Below are 24,528 nucleotides of genomic sequence, written 5' to 3'. Positions count from 1 at the left end.
GAGCAGCCAATAAAACGTACAGCAATATAACTGACCTTTTTTCTTTTGGCCAGGTGCCGAGGTTTCCATCGACAAAGGACATAGAGGTTGACCTTTTGATCTCTCCTGGATGACACAAGAAGCAGAGTAAGAGTTAAAACACAGGTTGTTGTACCTCAAAGTAATCACAATTAGCTAAATAAGTACAATATGAATACATTCATAAAATCACCTGAGTTTCGAGGCTGTGGTCGGAGGGGTAAACTAGAGAATGAGAAAGAAAAAATTACAAATGTGTAAAATATCTGTTCTAAGCTTTAATTTGTCCGGATAGCGATTGCTTCATAAGTCCCATATAATCACACCTGCCAACCACCTGTCTAAACTACTAGCCAACAAGCACAAAGTCTCAAATGGACAACATTTCACGTGTTATAGATCAGACTAGCATACCTGGGTCTTTCAGGACTTGGGGGTCTTTCCATGAAGCTCTTCTTGGTTGCCTTGGAGATGGGGATGGCTGAAATGTTCTTCAACAAGGATGAGGGGTCTGTGGTCACACAACAGAGACAAATGATGATGTAACACACTTTGCTTTAAAAATGTAAAGCACATACCAAGCATATACCAATACTTCTTTCTACAAATGACAATACAGCTGCTATTGCTTTTAAAGTCAGAACTTAGAGACTTGAGACTTGCCTGTGCCTTCATGCTCCAGCATTCTTGGCTTCACAAAAGACGGCTTGACCACCTCAAACAATTGAAACAGCTCTGCCATGAACACCAGATAGTTATTCTGTGGAAAAAAATCAAATGAGACTAACATTAAAATCATGAGTTTCAGTTACATTTTGTGTCCTGTTGTCACTTTCCCACAATACAACAGCTGTTAAACTGCATTGTACCCATCTCCCCAGCAGGTGTCTCTGTTTACACTTACAAAGAACCAGAGTTAATGAGTATTACTTGCATCATCCAGTTTATGTATTTCACCAATCTTGTTCCATGTGACAGAGTATCGTTTAAATGTAGAGATGCCACATAGCTCTACCTGCAGTGGAGTCATTTAGAAGGGATCTATATTTATCATCATTTCAAAAAAGACATGTTCCAAAAGACTGAATAAACATAAAGAAAATGGCTTTCCTGACTTTAGAAGAGTTGGCATTTTCACAGAGTTTCTCTTAGCCAAGCTAGTGAACCCAACAACATCACTTTTCCAGACAAGCTAATCTGTGAACAGCACCTGTGTTAGTACAGAGGAGTGATTAAGGCATTAACCTCGTTTTTTTAAATAGAGGTCAGCTATTTTCTCCCGCTCTGAATCACCAGCATGCGATCCACCAGCCAGCATGAATTGGATCGGGTAAGAAATGTTAGAGGGACCTTTGCCACAGTGTCTGGCTGTGTCCATGCCTCAATCAGGTCAACATACAGTGGGAGGTCAAGCTGCTTGAGGACACTGCACTGCAAAACATTTTCATTTTACAAAGTACTTCCTCTCAGTATAACATTTTCCCCACACCTACTGTTGTTTTATTTCTTTGTAACAATCGTAAAATGTGTGGAATTTGAAAATCTATTCAACTTTATCTGCACTTTGTAAAAAAGCCATAATATGTATCCATTAATAGGCATAACATGTAAAAACACTAATGGTTCAACCTGATTTCTTTGTACATCTTTTTTGACATATTAAGTTTAGATTTTGAGTGAAATTAAATGTTTTAAACACATTTTAAATTTAAATCTTTGCAATCAGAAACAAGTTATTTATCACTGTTAACTGAATCCAGGTCAAACAGATCTTCTTTGACCTCTCTAGGAAATTAATATTTAATCAATTATTGCAGCAACTCAGTGTCTTTTGAAGTGAACATGGGAGCACTCACTAACAAATGCACACGTGCTCATGATATGCAAAAGGAGTGCAGTAAAGCGGGGGCGACCTTCAGGAACACGCCCCTCCCCACCCTCAGAACATGGTCTCCAGACAAAGACATGCTGCACCGCTCAGCTCTAAAGATACGTGATTTACCTCATCAGCAACATTTCAGTCTACCAAGCTCTCACACACACATCATACATACACCCCTTTTGCCCCTCAACTGCAGCCCAGAAGCACACCAGGAGGGGCAAAGTCAATTAACGCCAGCAGCAATGGTTTCCCTTGGGTTTTACTGCAGCATTTGAGCAGTTTTCATTGTTTTCTCACATGCTAGATAGCAGAGTTGCAAACGTGTGAAAACGTGTTTCGCTCTGACAAAATCTATGTGAAAAGCTGTAGTGCACATGGTTACCAAAATGAATAAAGTAGAGCAGAAACATAACACATTTGAATCTCTCATCAATCAGTTAATTTCTCTATCATCATTTTCTAGAATAGAAAATAATCATTTATTGTCATTATACAAGTACAACGACAAGAGTAACTACTTATGATTTGAGTTACATTTCCCTTTCTTTTGGCCAAACTGTTATGACTATAAATTGTTCTTAAGCATAGAATCACTAACACATGGCTAGACAAATACCGAAGAGCAGTTTACCTTTAGGTGTGCTCAGCTTGTAAAGCATTCCTCATGGACGGATAGGAAAAAAAAGACCCAGGTAGAAAAAGAGAAGAAAGAAATATTTCCCTATCGCCCACTCAGCTGCAATTTGTGGCGAAGCCCCGTCTGACTTCTCTTCCCATCTGCCCCTCTCACTACTACTGATACACCAGGTGTGAGTGCTATCGTTTAATACCACCAGTCAGCGGTCACACACACACACACACACACACACACAGATCCACACACAACTAAACGGCGCACCACGACTACGCCTATCTCCCTGTTGACTGGCATTACTACCCCTGCCAAGTCTGCACTGTTGCCAAGTCTGTCTGGTTTGGAGATTGGCGTGTCAGAGTGTGTCACTCTCAGGCAGAAAACAGGAACCTGATTGGTGATTAGTAGAAGAGGGCTCAGCTCAGGGTTGAGGCATGTGGGGGTGGAGGGATCTAATCCGCTGTACAGGGATGGGCATGAACAGTCCATACACAACACTGTCATTAAAGAGCAATGTCTACTGGGTTTTCCTGCATACAAATGCATTTAAACTGCTTAGAAATTACATATCCATGAATTATTATTAATTAATTACATATGTGCTTGGACAACACTGAGTGTTCATTTGACATTTATGTAAACAGTCATTGGGCAAGAGGAAAATGAAAGGACCGGCAGCCAGACACGATCAATTTACAGAACCCACTTTCAGAATTTACCAAACAACTTTATCAGTGTGCCCTCAAGTTGCCTATAAAACATATTTCTAAAAGTAGGAAAAACATCGGAAGAGAAATTAACTTTAAGACTTCTAAAATTGACCACACACAGACACGAGACGGAACGGGATGATATAATGACACTGAAAACAACGATTGGTTACACACAATCCTTCCACTCTTTTTAATGCTGGTCCATAATCTAGGGCTTATCCTGAGGCAACACTTACCGGTACTGCAAATCACTTTGTCAACTAATGACGGAAATGAACACAATATAGTTTTTGTAAATCATACTGAGAAACCAGTCTGTGTATGATATGTATCTGTTTATAGACTTATCTGGTTTTTACTGCAATGTCAGCATTGCTTATAACATTGCTGCTTATAACAGTCAGACTTAAACGCAAGAGGTTATGAAATACATTAAGTGTGTTAATTGCCTTCCTGAGGGCGACCTACAAACCTCTCCTTGTTTAAGAAGGAGAAAACACAGAAGAAAGCCCAAAGCTGGTGGATTTCATTTCTCCTTCTTAGATCCACAGATGGTATTTGAGATGTGGTGTGAATTCATTAAACAGCCAGTAAATGGGAATGGGTTGGCATGATTTACTAGCCTGGTGTCCATTAGGAAAGAGAAGCCCTAAGTGATGTTTGGTAAAGCTTTGGGGGTTGGGTACTGCAGGCCAGTCTTTTGTCTCTTATAAAGGCAAATTAAATATGAAGCGGACTGAACCTGTTTTACTGATCCAGACTGTTCACCCACTTTCATCTCACTCTCAGCAACAGACCCTTAAGTCTACTCACACGGATCTCGCACAAAGAGCTTGGGTTAGCTTGGCTTTGTTGCTGTTTTTCATGCTTTAAAAACAAAATCAAGACAATTGAATGTATTTTGGTTGGCTCTTAAAACCTATAAGCATTAAAAGAGACAACAAATGAATTAATAAATAGATACATTCATCAAGGATAATGGATGTATTAGTTAGTTGCCGCCCTTATTTACATAGAATGGTACGTTTTATTTGATTTCTTGTGCAAAAAGCCCATTTGGTTCTACACTTACTGTTATGGTCTTCATTCTAAATGGAAAACTTCTGATCTAAATCAAATCTGATCCTTCAGTGTTGGGCATGTCAGAAATCATACTAAAGCTGCTGAAGATGCTGTCCCTCTTTCTCTCTCTTTCACACCTCACTGTCTAAGCGTTTCAGACTCGTGGAGAAGTGTCTCATCACTCCTCTTTGCTCCTGCTTCCATTTTCTTCCCCATCAACACCTCTCTCACCTCCCCACCCCACTAATGTCTGGGCTCCATCTCTATAATGAGGTCTGCATTAGTGTGTCGGGCCACAATGTACCAATATGTTGAGCTACTGAGGGGGTAACTGCCTGGAAACTGGGTCAAGGTGACTGAATCTCACTGGTTCTGTATGCAGTTTTGGATGCACTGCTGCTCTCAGGCAATTGCTCTGACCGCTGGGATTTCTTTTCTTCACCCTCATAAAATCAGTGTCAGCAGAAAACTGCTGCTGGCTCGTCCACGCAATTCAATTATTTCTTTTTTGATGCTTTGTGTTCAGTCGACCGTTTATAGTGTTTTTTCCCTGATTTATAACTATATATTGGTACAAATATCAATATGTCTGCTAATGTTTCTGAGCACCTGCATATCATATATTTGTATATAATAAATTACAACAATAAAAGAATAGTGCAAGAAGTCTATATACACGTAAAGAGAATATGATATACACAAGAACAGACTCCAAAATGAAATATTGTGTAGTAAGATGAAATTCAATACTGTTTATTACAGTGATAACTATTTAGATAAATAAATAAATTGCAAGATGACAACAGATGAATGCTTATGGAGGCACTTAACAGAGCTCAGGCGTTTAGCAGTCGTATTGCCTTTGGGATAAAACTGTCCCTGAGCCTGCTGGACACACAATGTCTGTTTCATAACACAATTCAGTGAAATAATGCTCCTTTGTCTCTTTGGTTTTAAAATTCCCATGCATAACCATTTCTATATACAGTATATATTAAAGGAGTGTTTGCTTAACTATACAATCTTTTTTTTTTTTTTACCAGAGTCTAAAAAGAGTCAGCCTGTGCTGAGAACAACAGTTCTCCATCAGAGGACATGCTGAGGCAGAGTAAAAGTTATCCAGAGATATTAGCTAATGCAGCTCTTTGGCAAAGACTGCTGAGACTGACACATCAGGGACAAACACAAACACACAGCATGGACAGTAAGTTACACCAAACCACTGGACAGATTACGCTGTGTGTGGGAGAGTGGCTGCTTTGGGGCATTGTGGGAATTACGGCTATTGTTTGAAAAGGTTTTCTGCCAACAAAAATACTTTCGTTTAACATAACTAGAACGTTATTTTTAGATCCAACACAGATCTTTAACGTGAACAAATTAAAATATGAATGTAGCATGTGTTTAGTCCCACTCTGTAATGACACTAGTATTTGGTAAGAGGTTACGGAGAGAGTGAGTGAGCTGTGAGTAAGAAGTGGTAAAGGAAAGAAAAGGAGTGAGTCAATGAGAGACAGGAAGAGAATTACAAAAAGCTATTATTAAAAAAAAGCATAAGAAGTCAGAATGAATCACAGCAGTAAAAGAAAGACAGATCAAGCTTAGAGACGGAAATTAAGAAATAAAGTAAGAAAAGGAGAGAGTGTTTGAGGAAATAACACAGCTCTCCAGGGTTGGCGTTGGTAAAGACGGATTGTTAGGATCAAATTGGTTTTCCACAGGATGACTCACCACACTGGCCTACAGAGTAATAATGTTTCTCTTGATTCTCTCATTGGATACCACAAGTTGTATCCTGATTAGAAAAACATACGTTGTGGTCCACATCGTATGTTTTTCTAATCAGTTTCGTCAAGACACTCATGAATGAATTCGTATAATCAAGATTTGCATCTGTTTATGGAAACACTCATTCATTTAAGTACTGTAGAACTCAACATTTTGATGTCTCGCTATTTTGTAAACATGTCAACCAAGACCTGACATTTCTTCCAGATTCAAAGTAAAAATAACTTGCTTTTAAATGAGATCCCATTTGCTTTTAGATTGAGATATACTAACTGAAATTGGCATTTGTTCTTCCTGCTGGCACGCACACAATAGGCATATCCAGAGGCTCCGTTTCAACAAGTCAGAAGCTCAGCAGTTTGGCAGATATTTATCCAAGAATGCAACAACGATTACACACTAACTGTAAAAGCAATTTCAGAGTGGAGAAGTGTTCTGCAGAGAGAAGCTTTGGACACCAACACATAGAAGATCAGTGTCACACTATAGTATACTATAGACAACATGTGCCCTATTTTGGACTAAGAACTGAAACTCTTTTAAATAATCGTCTAGCTCAATTTATAAAACCAATTTCTAAAAAACAACTAGCTTAAAATAGATATCTGTACATATATAGACAATTAAAATACTGTTACTAGGTAAGTAACCTCAAACTGAAAAAATTGGATAATCTTGTATACTTACTGACAAATCTATCAAGCCCCAGTCAGCGGATTGATACAGACGTGACACCAAATTATGTGATATTTAATCTTTTTTTGGGGAAATACAATAAGTCTGGTGCTGCATGCAGCCAGGTCAGTGCCCTACCTTGATGGTGGAGGAGGCGTAGAGCATGTCCTCCAGGCTGAAGTGGCAGCAGCCGTTTAGGTTGTCTTTGCAGAAGTCCTGTATGAGCTGCAGGTTGTAGAGCCGGTCAGCCAGCGTCATGTTCTCCTTCAGACACACATCTGGGAGGGCAGAGGGAGCCATCAGCTGTCAATGTGACGTCGGTATGGATTTTATGATTAACTGGGCTCTGCTAATAACACCTAAGTGGTTTTTTAGTGTACTGATGAATTTTGTTTAAGATGAGAGATGGATGCAGTGTGTTAAATACAATGTTGAGGTTCATTTATAGGAAGGAACTGCTGAGGGGTCATAGCACACTGCTTTGTGACTGGCCAATCATGACAGGGGGTCATCGATCTGTGGGTGGAGTCAATTTCAACAGTGTTGAGTGATTGAGCTTTTGTTCCTGTGATGTTCTCAATTCAATTGAATGCCTGTGTGTGTGGCTATGTTTTGCAGAATGTGTGTGTGTGTGTGTGTGTGTGTGTGTGTGTGTGTGTGTGTGTGTGTGTGTGTGTGTGTGTGTGTGTGTGTGTGTGTGTGTGTGTGTTTAGCCAACCATCAACACACTTAATTAGCAATGTGATGTGATTATGTGTTATCTTTAGCTTTAGACTGATCTTTGATCTTTTGGATTAACCAGTCAGAAGAAGGAGACAAAATGACATAAATCTAGTATTTTTTCTGGTTTGAAAATAAAGTTTTTCATTATGTAATAGCAATGTGCCCTGAAAACCGATGTTTATTCAGTTTTAGTAGACAGGAACATTGTTAGAGCCAGAAAGGTGGAAAAAGGTAGCATTTGTTTTTTTGTGGTCGACGTAGCTCTTATATTCTTGCAGATAAATACACCTTCAGCCCACACGGACTGTAAGCTCTTTACCGTCCAATGGGAGCAGCTGAGGGCAGTAGAAGTGCAGCAGCGCGCCCAGTGCCGAGCCGTCTGTGCTGTCTTTCAGCAGGTTGTCCACTGGGGGGATCCAGGGAACCATCTGGGGAGAGGACTGCTCCTTCCTGTAGCGGGCCTGCATAAAATACAACTAAAATGAGATACATACCTTTGTGCAACATTAACATGCCTACGTCTGTAGTACCTACTGTTTCTTTATTCATATCATTAACTACAGCTGCACAACTGGTCATGTTTAATAGTGCGCCATCACACAAGCTGTCTCTTTAAAACAGCAACACTTAAGGCTTCATTAGATGTACTCATGTATGCAGGTAATTGAATGGTTCTGGAGCCTGTAGTGAAATGTTTCACTTGTTGAAAAGAAACAGCCAAAGTGAGCCCACTGAGAGGGGTAAAACACGCTGTGGTAACATATCAGTTCTCTACAAATACAATAAGAGCGCTTCACTGACCGTCAAGACATTGTGATCTGTGTGAGCCCTAATGGTATGATACCAAATACTTATTCCCTACATGTTAAGTGTTTTCAATTCAACAAATTAAATAAGAAGTATTTACAAACCGCACAGTCAAAATGTACATTAACTGTTAGTGCTGCCCAATGGCATACATTATGTAGTGTTCCACTCAAACACACACAATGTTAGAGGCAAAAGAGGCAATGTAAGAGTAAAGTAAGAGCTACCACAGGGATTCTGAAACAATGTAATGCCAAATTCTCCCAGACATCCCCTCTCTGAAATGAAATTCTAATGAAATTAATAATTTTTTCATTTTTCTTGGCTAATCCCTTTGGACCTCTCACTGATTCTCCAAGGGTGTCTAGTTCCACTTACAAGGACATTCACATTAGAAAATACATGGAAGCATGTTAGAGTTCATATACACAAATGTCTATTGTCTGTATAGAAAGGATATCAATAAGTGTAAGCTTTCAATTACCTATAGCTAAAAGAGGCTGTAGAGATTAAAGGATCATGTATTTACAATGTAAATCACACTTGACTGCTTTATTTCAATCAGAAATAATGACATATGAAACAGTTTAACTATTTCATTCCTATTTTTTCTGTATAGTAAGTTACATGAATTCAGCAAAAGGTCAAACTTGATAATCCCAACAGGGGAAGAGAGAGAGACACTGTGTTGATGTAACAGTGAAGTAACAGATGGATGTGCACGTGATAACATGATTGCAATCATGACACAGAGAGGTAGGGGCGGCAGAGACGGTCGCTATGGATACATAGATGAAAGCAAAGCACTGATCAGTTGACTTACGGGCACAAGCTTCATGTACCACTTGGTTGGTGACTGCAGAAGCACAAAGAAAAGACAACAAAGAAACACCCGTTAGTGAGATTTGCTAGAAATGCGATTAGTAATCCAAGGAGAGACATGACAGCAGTGACATCAAAGCAAGATAACCTGTGTGTTATTGAGAGCACATCAAAGTGACAATAGGTTCATATAGTGTTAAGTTTTAAATGTGTATCTTAGGTTTTTACAGCTTATATGTCCCCAGAATAAGAGTTTATTTATGACTAGACCCAATACAGGTCTATATGAATAGAATCACACTATAACTGAATAGTAAACAATAACATATTGAACATTTTAAAAGCCAGATAAAATAAAATGCACAAAATGCATCAAAACAGGAGAAGCAACGTACAAAAAAATGGTGAGGCCTTTTGTTAATGTCTTTGTCACATTCATTTCCAGGCACTAACTGATGAAGTTGTTATAAATGACTTATCAGCTGATATTAGCTTCAATTGTTGCATGTTTTTTCCCTGGAATGCGTCCATCAAATCGACACATACAGTATCTATTAAAGACAAATTCCCAGTCCCTGAATAGCTTAGATGAATCTTTATAAGGGAGCCTGTATTGTACCAACAAAATCATAAAATGTATCTTATTGTTATTAAAGCAAACAGCGTGTGCTTGACACCCAAAGTAACTAAAAGAAACCAAGTAAAAATCCATGTGAAGAAATGTTACCAAACTGTCAGCTATCCACTGACAATGTAAGCTGAGTTCAGAAGAGAAGAGTTAAACGCTAATTCCCACACTACCTAGACGCATCAAAGAACCAAATGTGAGTGCCACTCAAAACAGCTGGCAAGTGCTCAACTTCAAAGGTGAGCCATGACCTGTAAGAAAGTACTGACGCTTTGTACCGAAACCCCCAAAATGAATAAAAAAGAAAAGATCAGCCGTAGCTTTCTTGGATCTTCCTGATTTGATTAACTCTCTGGATGGGTCTGATGGCGTCAGAGGAGCACATGTGATGTCATCTAATAAACAAAATGTCAGTTCATTCGTCTGATCTATTTGCAGCTGAAAGGACTGCCTATGAATCGAATGCCCCATCATGAGTGTTACAGTCTTGTTGTGTTACAAGAAAGATAATACATTTCTATGTTTCTATTTGTAAAAATGCTCTTTAAATACAAATGGTTGACATATGAACACACACATTCTGACCATGTATATCCCTGTCAGTATAACATTTGGAAGTTGATATAAATGGAGGTATGTTTAGGGTTTTGATAAAGGGTGCTCTGATTACAAAATGGCTACTGATGCCTATAAATCACCTGCTAAGGGGTCAACCTCAAATTTCATTAAAGGACTATTCTGAATACACTTGCTGCCCTATAGTAAAGTAATAAGATGAAGGAGGAGAGGAAAACTGTTTACGAATAAGTGTTCACAAGACTGTGGGCCAAGCAGGGTCACACAGAGTTTACACTCTGTTATAACCAATCAAACCCCTGGGGAGCGGTAAGGCCCTCATCCATCGCCTTACAGAAGAGCACACACACACACACACACACACACACACACACACACACACACACACACACACACACACACACACCATTTTACCCATGTGTATGTATGCCCCCCACCCATCTTCAATCATCCTGTGACTCTTCCTCTTCCCCGTCAAAGTTCATCCTCTAAAGCCAGACATGTCCGGCTGGGCTCGGCTTGGCTTTTAAAACTTAAAAGGATTAGTCCTTTCCTCTCTGTCCTGACGTTGCCTTTACAGTCCCACCCACCACCACCAACCCCCTCCTAGCCTCCACCCACTCTCACCCCTGGGTTAAGTACAGTACGTTCGAATAAAACAGTGTTGCTCCGGTGAGCGCTACAGCGCCGTCTGACTGAGACAGAGGCTGCCTGCGTGACTCACACTGCAGTCATACAGCAGAAACAAAAGGGGGGAGGTCTGGGGGTTTGGGGAATGATGGAGTGATAGAGGAAGGATAGATAGAGCTGCAAGACATCAGCAAAATAAACAACTCAAAATAGCTGCTGTGCATTATTTTGTTTAGCATATTAGTGCAGTTTTTAGTTACTTTGTTTCCCTTTGTTTTTTTGTGTTTTTTCGGTACCTAAAAATATTTCCCCCCATTTTCATGGTTTAGAAAATATCACACTTATTTTTAGTTTACAACGTAAGAAGTATATATATACTGTATATACTTATACAAATGTTTTATAGGGGGGACAGAAAGAGTCATAAAACAATCTGGCAGTTTTGTGACCACCATGTAGAAATCAGGCCCAGAGTAGCCATTTTATAACTGAAATACTAAAATAAAAAAATAAAAAATAAAATATTCTAACTGAAACACTGAAAAAATAAAAATAAAAACCCACTAGGGTTTATCTGCTTCATCTGCTAACACAGCATGCAGTTGTTATGCAATGTCTCCTATTTGAGGCAGCAATACCATTAAGTTAGACTTAGACACACATTTTAAGTTAAAAAAACTCTTGTAAACATCTGGTTGGTTTTAAAATAGACTAAAATGATTCAATTTTTCGTCAAGTCAGTTGGCTCAAATGTCACTACTACAAGGCAATGCTGTTATTTTTGATATTAGTGAAATGTAACTTTTTTTAAATCAAACTGTTTCAGCGGGATTTAAGAATCATTTAATTAATCTGAAGGCGTAGAAGTGCATCATCTAACGATTGTGACTTTCATCACAGTTCAGACCAGAACAATGTAGCCATATGCAAGAGAGAGTTTATGGCGACTCAGCGACAGGAATAATTGACGGTTTTAGCTCTTGACATTGAGTTTTGGAAACAGTTTTCTTGGGCAACAGACAAACAAATAGAGATGAAATGATTGCTCGCTTGTCTTCGAAGCAACTTTATCAGTGTGTGTGTTAATGTGAAAGCTAGGGCATGAATAGCTGCGTCTGCACAGTGACCAGTCAGATCAGCATCAAACACAGTGACACACACACACACACACACACACACACACACACACACACACACACACACACACACACACACACACACACACACACACACACACACACACACACACACACACAGACTCTAGAGTTCAGTTGAGAAGGATTGACCTGGTTCATGACTTCCAGGGGTCACTGAAACTTGCTAAAAACATTGCATAATTCAAAAAACACAAAAAGTCACCTTTCTTTCTGAAAAAACTGCTATTGGTGCATAATAAATGATAGAGGGGAGAATCATCACCAGAATGATAGCATGAAGGATGAATGTGACATCATCCTCTAACACATGCGCACTGACCCACGCACACACACACTGATGCTAGAGTCAGTTATATAACACATGTGTACTGCGGGCAGGTCACTGACCATGGGTGACCTTGCACTAAATGACTGCTGGATGAGACCACAGAACACTGATCTGCTGATGTGACTGAAGCTTGTTCAGTGGTCAGGGTGGACAGACTCGTTATGATGTTGTTGCCTGGCAGTCTCTCTCTTTCCCATTTTATAAATACTAGCTTAATCTAAAGCTCAGACATACTGTTTGTTATGGAGATTCTTCGATGTTAGCTGTGCTTTAAGGGCTTAGGATCTTTTCGAGGACCTGGTCTAGATATCAAAGAGACACAGAGCACCCAGACGGATATCTGTCAGTCAAAGGGAGAATGTTGTGGTAAGTCCATTAAATGGGGCTAAGGATTTCATTCAGCCTGTTTGGGAATGTCTATCAAACTGTTGAAAAGGTGTTTGTTTATGTGTAGTTATTGAAGTGTTGGCAGAGAGAAAAGGAAGGAAAAACACTCACCCGAGGACTCCCAGCAGGCTCTGCGCTCTGTGTCTCACTCTTCCTCTGCTCCTGAGCCACAACGTCTTTCAGATACTCATTCACCTGATGAATAGAGGATGAACAAGATTACAATTAACTAAGCATCCGTGAGCAAATATGAGTAACAGACTATGACTACATCTTCTAAGTGAAGTTGATATTGAAATTTTACTTTTCAGCTGTGAAAATACGATACTGAATAAAAATGACTACACTGTGATCATTTTGGGGAATTTTCGCAACAATAGAAATACAAATTAAATCTGAATGAAATCAAATTGTGAAAAGTGAATATGAACTAAAATGACTGAAATCAAATTCGATCTCACAACCCTTTCCAGTTACTTATGCCTCTGGAATTCATATGGATCCAGTTCATGCAGAAATCAGCTGTTAAGTTTCAAAATGTTGGACATTTGAAACACATAGGAAGTCTGACAGAGAGCCATATGTCCGAGCAGTAGGACTCCGCGACCACACCTGTTAGCTATTGTGTGTGTATGTGTGTGTGTGTAACGCTCATAGTTGGCAGGAGCCCAGTGTTCCTCCTGGAAGAATGTAAACAGACTGGGCCCTGTAGCATGTACGAAGGCGAAAGTACCATCTGTATAGGCAGGCCATGTAGCCAAAGAACCTGATTCACACAGAGCAGGCTGGTTGAAAGGGTATTAGGCCAGGATCTAGGCTATAGTATGAGCCCAATATGGATCAAATGTTTGTGAATCTACAGTAACTTGTGCACAGCATGAACATCTTCTTCATGTTGATGTTATAGTACAACTCCAATGACCAGTATCTTAAAATCTGTCCTTGTAGTAACAGTAAATCTGTCATTTGAAGAGATATACCATTACCCACCTTGTTGATCCAGGTGTTCACTGCGTCCTCTGTGTCGTAAGGTGTTTCCACCTCAGGGTCGCGGTACGAATACTGACAAATGCAGGCCATCACTTTTTCAACGCTCACCGTCTCCACAGTGTATGCCATCATCAGAGTGTCGATCATTGCCATGTGAGCGCTCTGGAAGAGAAAACAGTACGAAGAAAGGTTTAGAAGGTAAAACTAGCAGCTTTGAGATGGCTGGTAATACGTGGCGGACTGGCCATCGGGACGTTTGGGACGAATCCCGATGGGCCGGTACCGAAGTGGGCCGGTCGGAAAATGTGGGCCGGTCGGATAAGTCACTAGCAGCCCCGCCTCCCCTGTTGACAATTTACTAGCGGTACCACAGTTTGCTGGTCGGATAATTCAGTAGCAGCCCCCCCCCCCGTTGACAATTTACTAGTGGTACCGAAGTGGGCCGGTCGATTTTTAGTCCCAGTCCACCCTGCTGGTAATAACGGCAGATGCTTGACGTTGGTTCATTTCCTGTAGTAGACAGTATATTAGCCAATGCTCTCAGTCACCAGCTTCAAAGGTCAATCTCAACTGCAGTGGTCAACACCTTGTCAAAGTGTTAAACTATGTGAGATAACAGAAAAGAGAATGAAAACCAGCCCAGTTCTTTTCTTGACACTGCATCCAAAGAGACAGATCACTTTGCTCTGAGAGGAATTGAATCGGAGACCATGACAGCTTTTTCAATTTCAGTGACGGATTGAGCTGTCTACATTGAGCTGTGACCACAAGACAATCTGATTTCTAAAGATACAAGATAACACATACACTAGCATAAAACTGAGCATTTAAGATTTTATTAGAGTATGAGAGTATTGTCAAGGACATCAGAGTGTTATCAGTATAAAATCACAGCAAGTCACTAATAACAGGCAAAGCCAAAGGTCCATTGAGATGAGGAACGAGACACGAACAAAGGAAAAAGAAGCTTGACTGCAAATGTGTATCTGAGCAGGTTAAAATAGCAACTTGATCTTAAAACCTTTTGTAAAGTTTGAAAATGTCCCATCTGTGAAAGGGAGACCGAACTGCAAAGAACTGTGGGCAGCAAGGCCTTTGTTCGCACAGTGGTTTATAGGATTGGAGTAGGACTCGAATCCTCCGCTGTACATCTAATAGCGTCATCAGTTTGACATTCCCTTATGGCCGTTGCCCTGGAAACAAAGGCCTTCATCCCTGGTTACAAGACCCAGTTTGCTCACGGCGGCTGCTACCCTCTGACCAGCCTGAATAAGACATCTCTCTGACAACTGAGTCCAATTCATAGAATTGGCATCCATACGAAGCTGCTTTACTCATCTTTATCACCGACTGCAGGGTTTGATTTTGAATCAACAAATATAAATCAATGTTGGGACAAATGAACGAGTTCACCATACAATGTCTCACCAGTATCTCACAGTGAACTTCTTTAACCGTGTCCGACTTTCCATTCAGAGTTAGTGGTTGATTCAGTTCTTGGCTATGAATCAATGTCAGATATGAATCGCTGCGTGTTGTGTGACTACTCCTCTTCTTTGGCTACGCTGCCAGAAGGAACTCTTTAAAAAGATTTAGTTTCAATCTGATAACTAGTGTGATACAAGAAAAAGAACAAAGAAAGGTGCAGCTACCAGTTCTATGCTGAAATATGCATATATGTTAACACTGTCTCTTTCAGTATCGAGTTTCAATGATTTACGCATCACCTTTACGACTTTTATTTAAATGATGGATATGTGATTTTGTAATGAAACATATTCCCCAATTCTTATTTACACTATTTCCTTGTTTCTTGTCATAACTTTATTTCCTGTAATCATTATTAGTAAATCTTCATCATTATAATCAATCATCATGAAAATATGAAGCTAAACTATCGAAGGCATTTTTAGAGTCAGGTATGAGACAAGATAGACATGTTTGCTGTAAGCTAAGAGTATCATTTTACATTTTTATTCAAACAGTTTAGCTCCCAAGCATCACAGCAACCACATTTGTAATCATTGTGAGATACAGAGGAGATGTCAGTGTAATATCAAGGGACAAAAGTTAACTGTGAATATTTATAAAAAAAAAATAATAATAATAATAATAATTCATGAAACAACAAATATACAAATACACTCTGGCCCTAATACTATTAGGGCACTCAATCTCAGGTATTGTTTGTGGGACACTTTGTACATGTATTCAAGAATCATAGATTTATAGATTGGTGATCAAGTGAGCCTAAACAAAAGACTTGTAATCAGAATTGAGAAGTATACATGCCAATGCCAAAGCAAAGTTTCTGTTTTCACAGTGCAGCGAACGGATTTAGGGAGGAGGCTGTGGTGTTAAATAAATCTGTTTCTAGTTTGGCAGTTTATTTTTGGAGAGTCATGCCTAATTAGCTCGTGCTAAGTAGCGATGTTACATCATGAAACAGATGCTATGTCATGAAAGACAACTTCAAAGCATAACAAAAGTTATAATATATAAAGAGAATAGGCACATTATTTATCTTGGTTAAAACAGACCAATACAGAGCTAAAATAACCATTCAGAAAACAGTCTTATCAAGACTTATTGACACAAAAAAATCCAGTACCAGTCACTTTTTCACTTTTACGCTGCTATGGACATTTTTGCACTGTCAATTTCACTATGTACATCATCTTTTTTTATATATACATCCTGCTTACTTTAAGTTTTTTTTTGTAATTATTGAGTGTTCTTGTATTTTAATGTGTGTTTTTTTTATACCTCAGGACTGTGGAAAACAGTATTTCCATCTTTCTGTGTGTACAAACATATTTTGAGATTGACAATAAAGTTGACTTTGACTTATAATAATGCCTGTTTATAAAAGGTGCCTATTCTTAGAATGACACTCCTGACATGTAATCCATCACTTTTATTTGCATTGTGATCGGTATTAAGAGTTAAATGAGGAACATTTAAAGTAAACTATAACATTGTTTTCATGTCACCATGGTCATATCTGTGTAATCTGTGTATTTCAGATCTTGGCTCTCACCTCCCCTTTATCTCCCTCTAATTGTCTGTACTTCCTTGTGTAACCACCCAAACACTACTAAGGAATTAAAAACATCAAATATTTATACTTGTGCTGCAGGTTTTCCATGAGCTAGCCCAGCCAATCATCCATAAGCAGCCCCTTTTAGCTCCACAACGATGAGGTGCACCTGATGTGTTCCTTTTCTGCACTCTTTGTAATTTGTGTGATAAATAAAATAAGATATTATTTTTCCTCGAAGCTAAAGCATTATATAACGACGTTAGCTGTCAAGTGAGCAGCCAGCTATGTGCACATTTCTGGCGGTAAAATTATCTTGCTGTTTGACATTGCATAGCTTTACCCTATCTCTTGTCTGGCAACCCAGTGGCAAACCAATCCCATGTAATAATACACTGCCAAGATGTTTCCTATTGGCCACCATTTATCCTGTCTAAACATTGTGAAACATTATCCCAGAAAGGAACAACAAATGCACACACACTTCCTGGTATCAGTTTGTAGCGCAGTTACAATTCTGCCTTGTCATCAGCTACAGGCAAGACCAATTTGCAAAAAGCCAAGAGATTGCCATCATTCCTCAAAGGCCTCTTTTGCCTCCTGCTTCCTTCCTTCTGCTGAGCAATAGGAGGAATTGATTTGGTGCTGCTCTGGTCTGATGAGATGACAGCAAGGGGAACTAATCTTGTTTAGTAGACTTAAAGACCTGCTGTCTCTAATCATATTGAATGACTCCAGGGCATTGTGTAGGAGGAGGAGGAGGAGGAGGAGGAGGAGGAGGAGGAGGAGGATGGTGTAGGAACACAGGCTCATTCCACGGCCATATTGTTTGACACTGAGATCGTGCAACTTTATAACGTGACAAAGCTGCTTCCTTCAGCATTTACAATTTAGATATGTTAGCAAGAAGCAGTAGTTACAATTCTACCAACTCATGCAATCGTCTCATTGTATTTGAATAAGAGTCACTGTAATGTAATACTAATACAATTAAAGTTAAAGGGTCATCTGACTGTAAACGTCAGATAAAAGCCAACATTTAAAAAATGCCCTGGTGAGTGCAGATACAGTAGTAGTTGTGGTTAAATGAAGAAAAGGAGAAGAAGAGAGGAAGGAAGAATGGGACGGAGAAAGGAGGTGGATTCACAGCCCAAAGACAGGGTTAGCCTTTCTCGTACTGCAGAGAAAACGTGGATAAGCTGCTTACTAGCTGACCTGATGAAAGTGATCCCATGACGTCATGTTAGCTGACCTTTCCTTTTGCTGAGCATACAGTATATGCTTTCCTTCAGCATTACTTTACTTCATATGTTCACACACACACACACTGTGAGCAGCCCAACTGGAGCACTTATGGATCATATGTCGTGCTTCAGTGTATCTGTATGATCTGCAAGAGGGGAACATGTTGATAACTTGCTCCATTTGATTTTCTTGGATTAAAAAATGAGGACTCACTGATTATAAGACTACTTCCCTAACCTTAAGTCTCTGCTCCCCCTAGGATACCTCCTTTACCATATGCTCAGTACGAAAACTAAACTGATGATAACTTATTTGAGTCACACTTCAATGAAAGAATTGCATACAGCCATGGAGCACTCAGCATAGGGCTGCTCAATTAATCTTATTTTAATCGCAATTACGATTACGAAAACAACGTAATCGGAATAAAACTATTATTTTTTTATTATTATCATTACTTTTTTTTTTAATTACTTTTTTTTTTTTTTTTTTTCAATTATACTTAAAGTTCAGGGTAATCAACTGTTAAAAACATACTGTTAAAAAAAAAAATCCTCCAATAAATTGATGTTTTCAAAGTAAATGGATAATCGTTTTTAATAATCGTGATAGTAATTATTGACCCAAATAATCGAGATTATGATTTTTGCCATAATCGAGCAGCCCTAACTCAGTATCTACAAACAAGATGTTTTGCTCTCTCATCGAAGATGATTAAGTCTATAAATCTTGTTTTGATTTCTCACGAGGTAAGGAAATGCTCCTTCACGGCCAATATCCTGGTTTTATTGTGCCGCTTCATGGCTGCCTCTCTGATATTTCTACCCGGGGAGATAAGCAAACACTGTTGATCTTTAATACGGCTTCTCGGTGCAAGAGGCGAGATGAAAATCCACCGTGTAAGAGCCTGATTTAACATTGCACAAAAGAAATGCCAAAACAGACCGCAGCAACCCACAAAAGAAAGTGTGTGTTGTATTTCACCTCATCGTTGTGTGTCTGATAATCCAACATCTCTATTGTCAGAGCTTTGAACTGCTTGTTGAGACATGAACCAGGTAGTGGAGGAAGCACAATTCGTCACTGTACCACACCTATTTCCTAAAGGATCTCTGAAAAAATACTTTTGCTTCAACCCTCCGCTGCATTAAGGGGTTCCAACGGATCGTGGCTTATGATCAGTCTGTGCCTGCTTTTATTGGAGTGCTAGACTTTCATATTATTTATGATAAACCCCAAAGTTTGAAAGCAGTGAATGAGCATAAACGGAAAAACCGACACTCAGCATAAAGCTTAGGGGGTGATGTAATATTGAAATGCAGTCTGCTTTTTGTATTACAGCTCTACTGTGCCCCAGGGGCTCCCTGCTGGGGCATGTGTCTAAACATTGTTCATGTAACTTCAGGCACATGGACATCAGCTGGACATGGAAAAGCTTTCATCTGCAGCTCTTTCTGCTCTCTTCTGAAGGTCACCAGAAGTACTGTCAAATTGACGGGGAAAGCAGGAGGACTTATTGCTATAAATAAATGTTCTTAGCTCGGGGGAAAAGCATAAAACACAGTTAAAGAGCTTATCCTTTCTACTTTTTCCGTTTGATACATGGCACGATAAAAAGAGAACATTCAGATAATCAGATAATCTTTTATTCCTTGCATTTGGAAGCACAGGTATTCGCTACCTGTTGAGCTTTGCTGCCTGTCACACTTTAGCCAATACTAAAAACTCCAAACTGAGGATTTTTAGCCAGCTATAGCAGAAAATCCTTTTACATTTCTAACTACCGGTATATTAAAACCCTTCAGGTGTTGTATTCCAACTGAATAGAATCAAACCATTTAATGAACTGAATCACGGTTGTTCCCAGACACATTTCACATCACCAGTCAAAAGGGTAGTGCTGCACTTCATCTAAACGGTTTGAATGACACAGAGCTGCCTTTGGAATTCAGACAAATTCTCACAGAATAAAAGATATATGTATAAAAGCGTGGTCATATAAAACCTCACTATTTCTGTCTGTTCTCCATTTAGTCTTTCCTTTTTAACTCCTTTAACAGCTTGTCCAGTTTTGTGCAGACATAAAATGCTCTTGCACACAATTGCACACTTTTCAATGCACAAAATACCAACTGTGAGGTCTGGCATCACTTGTGGGAATTGAGCTTTAAAACAGAATACCTTCCCCCTCCATATGCTCCAAACCCAACCTAGCAATTATATGGAAACCTCAAAGCTAACCTTAGAACATCGTATCTGGGGATACGATCGCGGCTACCAGCCAGTGTTGACCCAGCCCCGAGATATGCCTGCACTGGAAGTCCTGTGTGAAAGGAACCTCTGTGTGGAAACTGTAACATGTGCGGATAGGTTAGGGATTTGATTTAAAAGAAAGGTATACTTATTTCAGAAAAACATGGTGGTCATTGACCTTACGTTCAGAAAAATATCCATGTGATAACGCATATCCGATTTAAAGTGATCACAGAAGGAAATTAGCTATATCGCTAAAGCTACATTTTTGCTAAGAGCTATTCATCTTATCCACTGTATCTGTCCAAAAAGCTTTCTTTGTTCTTTATATCTTTGTGATATGCACGTGGAGAGAAAGAGAAATATGAGTTTTATTTGTTTTGTTTTTATATTTTTTTGATACGTTGCATATTGTTTAATTGACGTTAGTGTTTGATAATGTTTGATGATGTTTGTGAATATACATTTCTCACACAAACTCCAATAGTTTAACAAAATAGTAACCCTCGTTTAATTGAACCTCATGAAAAGGTTTACCTGTGTAAAGCTCTGTAAAGGGCCACCTTTGAAGCAGCATACATTAATAACGGATTAAGTGCTATTATAGTATCACTAATCCAAATCCCACACATTTGTAATGTCGGTTAAAAGCAGAACCAGGTGAATATTTTAGGATTTGTAAAGCTAGAACGATTTGTCACAAAATCCTCTGCTTTACATTCCAAAGAGAAAATGACACAGATTTTCTCTATTAGTATAATAAGCTTATTTTGACATTACACCAGGTCAGAATATAAAGCATTTAAAACGTACATCGTTTTAGATGTATACATTTACCAGAGACCTTATTGAACAGATGAAAGAAGAATGGAATACAAATAATCATCTTGGTGAGGAAATCTTTGTGTGTTTATGTACATAACAACCTCTTTCCAGGTAGGTCTTGTTTAATGCTTTTTTGAGTTACTGCAGGATTTGTTTACCTCAAGATGACATACAATGTAAGTGGAAAAAGGAAATCTATGGCCAGGTTATTCCTTCAGGCTGAAACACCAGGCACTGGGCGGAGGTATTCCCTCATAGGCCGAGCTCTATGTCACGCTCCTGGGTTCATGTCACGGTTGTAGTTTTGTAGGTTTGGGTGTTTTTGCTGTTTTCCATGTCATGTTTTCCTCTGGGTTATTGTCTGGTCCTTTTCCCTGTGTTTTTCCACTTGTCATTAGTTTCCCTGGTGTGTCTAGTTAACTGATTGTGTTCACCTGGGCCCCTGTGTTTCCTCCTCCCTCCTCACCTGTGTCTTGTTGTGTGATTAGTCTTTTGTGTATTTAAGTTCTGGGTTTTCTGTCTGTCTTTGTCGGTTCGTCTTGTGTTATGACTTGGTCTGTGGTGAGTGTTCTGTTCAGTCTTTGTTCTTAGTTAAGCCTTGAAATAAAGGAGTTTTTTCAGTTTATATCTGCATTTGGGTCCTGCTTCATTCACAAACCGTAACACTCTAAAGCAGGGGTGGGGAACCTCCACGGCCCGCGAGACATTTGATACGGCCTTCGAGGTAATTTATAAACACATGCACATTTTTATTTTTAAAGAAATCTAGACCGCAAAAGAATTAAACAAGCGAGTTCCTGTTTTTCCTGGCCAAGGTCAGGGTCCTTGAACACAACACGAGCCTAACGTGTCATCACGTGGTATATGTCTCGTCTGACAGGGGTGCAGTTATGCCCGATAGCACCAGAACGCGGCTCCGGGACTTCACAAATGGCAGTACCCATAAGGAGCCGTACACATGCCGCAGTTTCTGCGTGGCTGTGTCTTTAGTTGAAAGCCCAGTGGCGATCTGTTCATCTGTCAAACTGACCATACAGTCAATACCTTTGTTGTTATTAGCATCTGGTTAGCTAGCTATGCTAACGAATATAAGAAGGTTTTTCTCCAACCAGTGAGGTAAAGGCACATCTGTAGCATATGATCATTATAGTTAAAGTAAACTGTTATAAAATACTATATGACGGTAAAAAATTTTTTGTTATTAATAAACAAGAATACAGTTTGAAAGGGGAGTGATTTGTAAAATATCCATAAAGTAAATCTGCTTCCAGTTCTGTTTCATATGGGTGTTGAGAGATGTATCCATTGATCTCCTAGTGTTGCTCTCAAAGTGCACCAGATTGATGCTTTTAACTTCAACATTTAAAAAAATCTCTGGGGAGCATGCCACCGGACCCCCCTAGAGGAGGTGAGGTCCTCCCCCCCCAATTCAAATCATGTTCACATGGATGGTAAACTAAATACATTTGCACACATCTTGTGTCCATATCTTTCTGTTTTGGTGGTCATGCCACACTGTGCCCGTGCATGAATGCGCGAGTCATGGTGAGATATCTGGATTAAGAGGTTGCTTTTTCTTTGCACAGAATGAAAGAAAGGCCAAATGAATGGGCTGTGATTTTAGTATTTTTAAGCAGAGGTCAATCATTTGTACGGCCCTCGGAGGATGTTGAAACAATTGAAATGGCCCTTGAGAGGAAAAAGGTTCCCCACCCCTGCTCTAAAGGGACCAAACACACAGATCTATATATATCATGTCTTTGAATAATGCTCAGTCTACCCTTTCACCAGGAATCAATTTGCCTTAGGTAACCTGACCAGGAGCTGTTTCCTCTGCAAACAAACCGCACATGAGCCCACAATCCATTTCATTATAATAGACACTTACTGCACTTTGAACACAATTCTGTTAACTAGACTGAATAAGCAAAGTATTACAGGCTCTGAGTCTATTTGCATGTATTCTATCAGCTGAACATAAGCATGTTTTCTTCTATGTGCTGTTCAAAAGCCTCTAGACAACTGGGCTCCTGTGTTCTGGGTTCCTGCCTCAACCCTTATAATGTGGACCCTGCATTACAGTTTCTCTTTGCCGATAAAACCCTATATTAGAATAAAACAAGATATATCATCCGACTAAATCTAGCCAGTGCAGAGAAGATGCTTTAGGACATCACATGATGAGCTCGCTGCTGCCTGCCTACCCATCCATACTGTGCTGCCTGGGAGTCGCCGCTGGCATGGAGCAGAACATACTGGCTGCGACTCCGCTGAAGATGAGGACAGGCAGCACTTGGACGGGCTTCCCTTCCACCCTGCTGCTCCAGCTCCTCTTTGTTCCTGAGATCAAGAGCAAAGAAGGAGAAGCAGGGCAGAGGAAGCTAGTTTGATGAGAAGTCTTTTTTTGAATTGCTTGGCAGCATACTGTACTTCACTGTAAGTGTGTGTGTATCTTTGTGGAATGTCTTAGAAAATACCATCTGCCTGTTTGTAGGAACCCAGCCCTTCAGTATCCTCTTCCTCAGAGTGCGGCAGAGCCCTCTCATAGCTGCACACATACAGGCAGATTGCGCATATGACATATGCCGTCATGAGCACCCCCGCTCATGCACCCACCTACACACACACCCTGCCTACTGGAGTGTAACCATGGAAACGGAGCGCCTGCTCAAAAGGGGTTGTGATGGAGGAAGCAGAGGAAGAAGAAGAGGGAGACTAACAGGAGGAAGTGCATTCACCTCTATTCATCCACGCAATACAGGAGTTAATTATTCAGTCGGTCACACAAGAAAACTGAAGTGACAGACACTTTTTAGAATCAATTAGGAAATGTTCATGTACTGATCTGCATATATTTACATGTACTGTATGCAGTCATTATTTAATTTGAACATACAACACATAATGACTGAGTCAATACAGACTGATGCATTTACTGTAGCACAATGCATACGTTATTAAAACAAAGTTAATGATTCACATAATCATGTTATAACTAAATTATATAGTCAAGAATTTTAAATAATGTGAATTTAATCTTATTATTAGACTTTCTTTAGTCTTGAAAATAAAACACAAATGCATTATATGTGTGGAGAGCGCCGTTTCTCTTTTTTGTTGTGTAGTGTTTTTTCTTTAATTCTATAAAATATTATTATTTTTTAATTCGCCTTAAGACTGTATTTTTCATATTTTTATATATTTGAGATATTTTCAAATATGCTATGTACTTGGGGCTATGTACTCCTACTCTTTGAAATACATGGTTTTCAGAGTTTTTGTTGTATTTTTGTACGTTAATGGTTGCTAGTGTAATCAGTATTAAAACAATTCTAACACTTTCTA

At 39.4% G+C, this 24,528-nt stretch overlaps 1 protein-coding gene across 1 annotated transcript in view; it reads right to left on the bottom strand.

Moving 5' to 3' along the window:
• The window catches only part of LOC104945268 (calmodulin-regulated spectrin-associated protein 2-like), a 31,298-nt gene extending 7,523 nt beyond the window's left edge, over nt 1-23,775 (bottom strand). Inside the window, exons 1-12 of the mRNA XM_010770916.1 lie at nt 23,661-23,775; nt 23,388-23,523; nt 14,573-14,603; nt 13,821-13,982; nt 12,942-13,025; nt 9,126-9,158; nt 7,815-7,956; nt 6,911-7,050; nt 682-778; nt 433-529; nt 212-243; nt 36-105 (exon numbers count right to left, since the gene is read on the bottom strand). Coding sequence (XP_010769218.1) covers nt 36-105; nt 212-243; nt 433-529; nt 682-778; nt 6,911-7,050; nt 7,815-7,956; nt 9,126-9,158; nt 12,942-13,025; nt 13,821-13,982; nt 14,573-14,603; nt 23,388-23,523; nt 23,661-23,775 — 1,139 coding nt within the window. The remainder of the gene's footprint in view (nt 1-35; nt 106-211; nt 244-432; nt 530-681; nt 779-6,910; nt 7,051-7,814; nt 7,957-9,125; nt 9,159-12,941; nt 13,026-13,820; nt 13,983-14,572; nt 14,604-23,387; nt 23,524-23,660) is intronic.
• Nucleotides 23,776-24,528: the final 753 nt, after the last annotated feature.

Source organism: Notothenia coriiceps, unplaced genomic scaffold (assembly GCF_000735185.1).
Source record: "Notothenia coriiceps isolate Sejong01 unplaced genomic scaffold, NC01 NC01_scaffold00009343, whole genome shotgun sequence".
Classification (NCBI taxonomy): Eukaryota; Metazoa; Chordata; class Actinopteri; order Perciformes; family Nototheniidae; genus Notothenia; species Notothenia coriiceps.
This window is presented reverse-complemented; position numbering and strand designations above follow the sequence as displayed.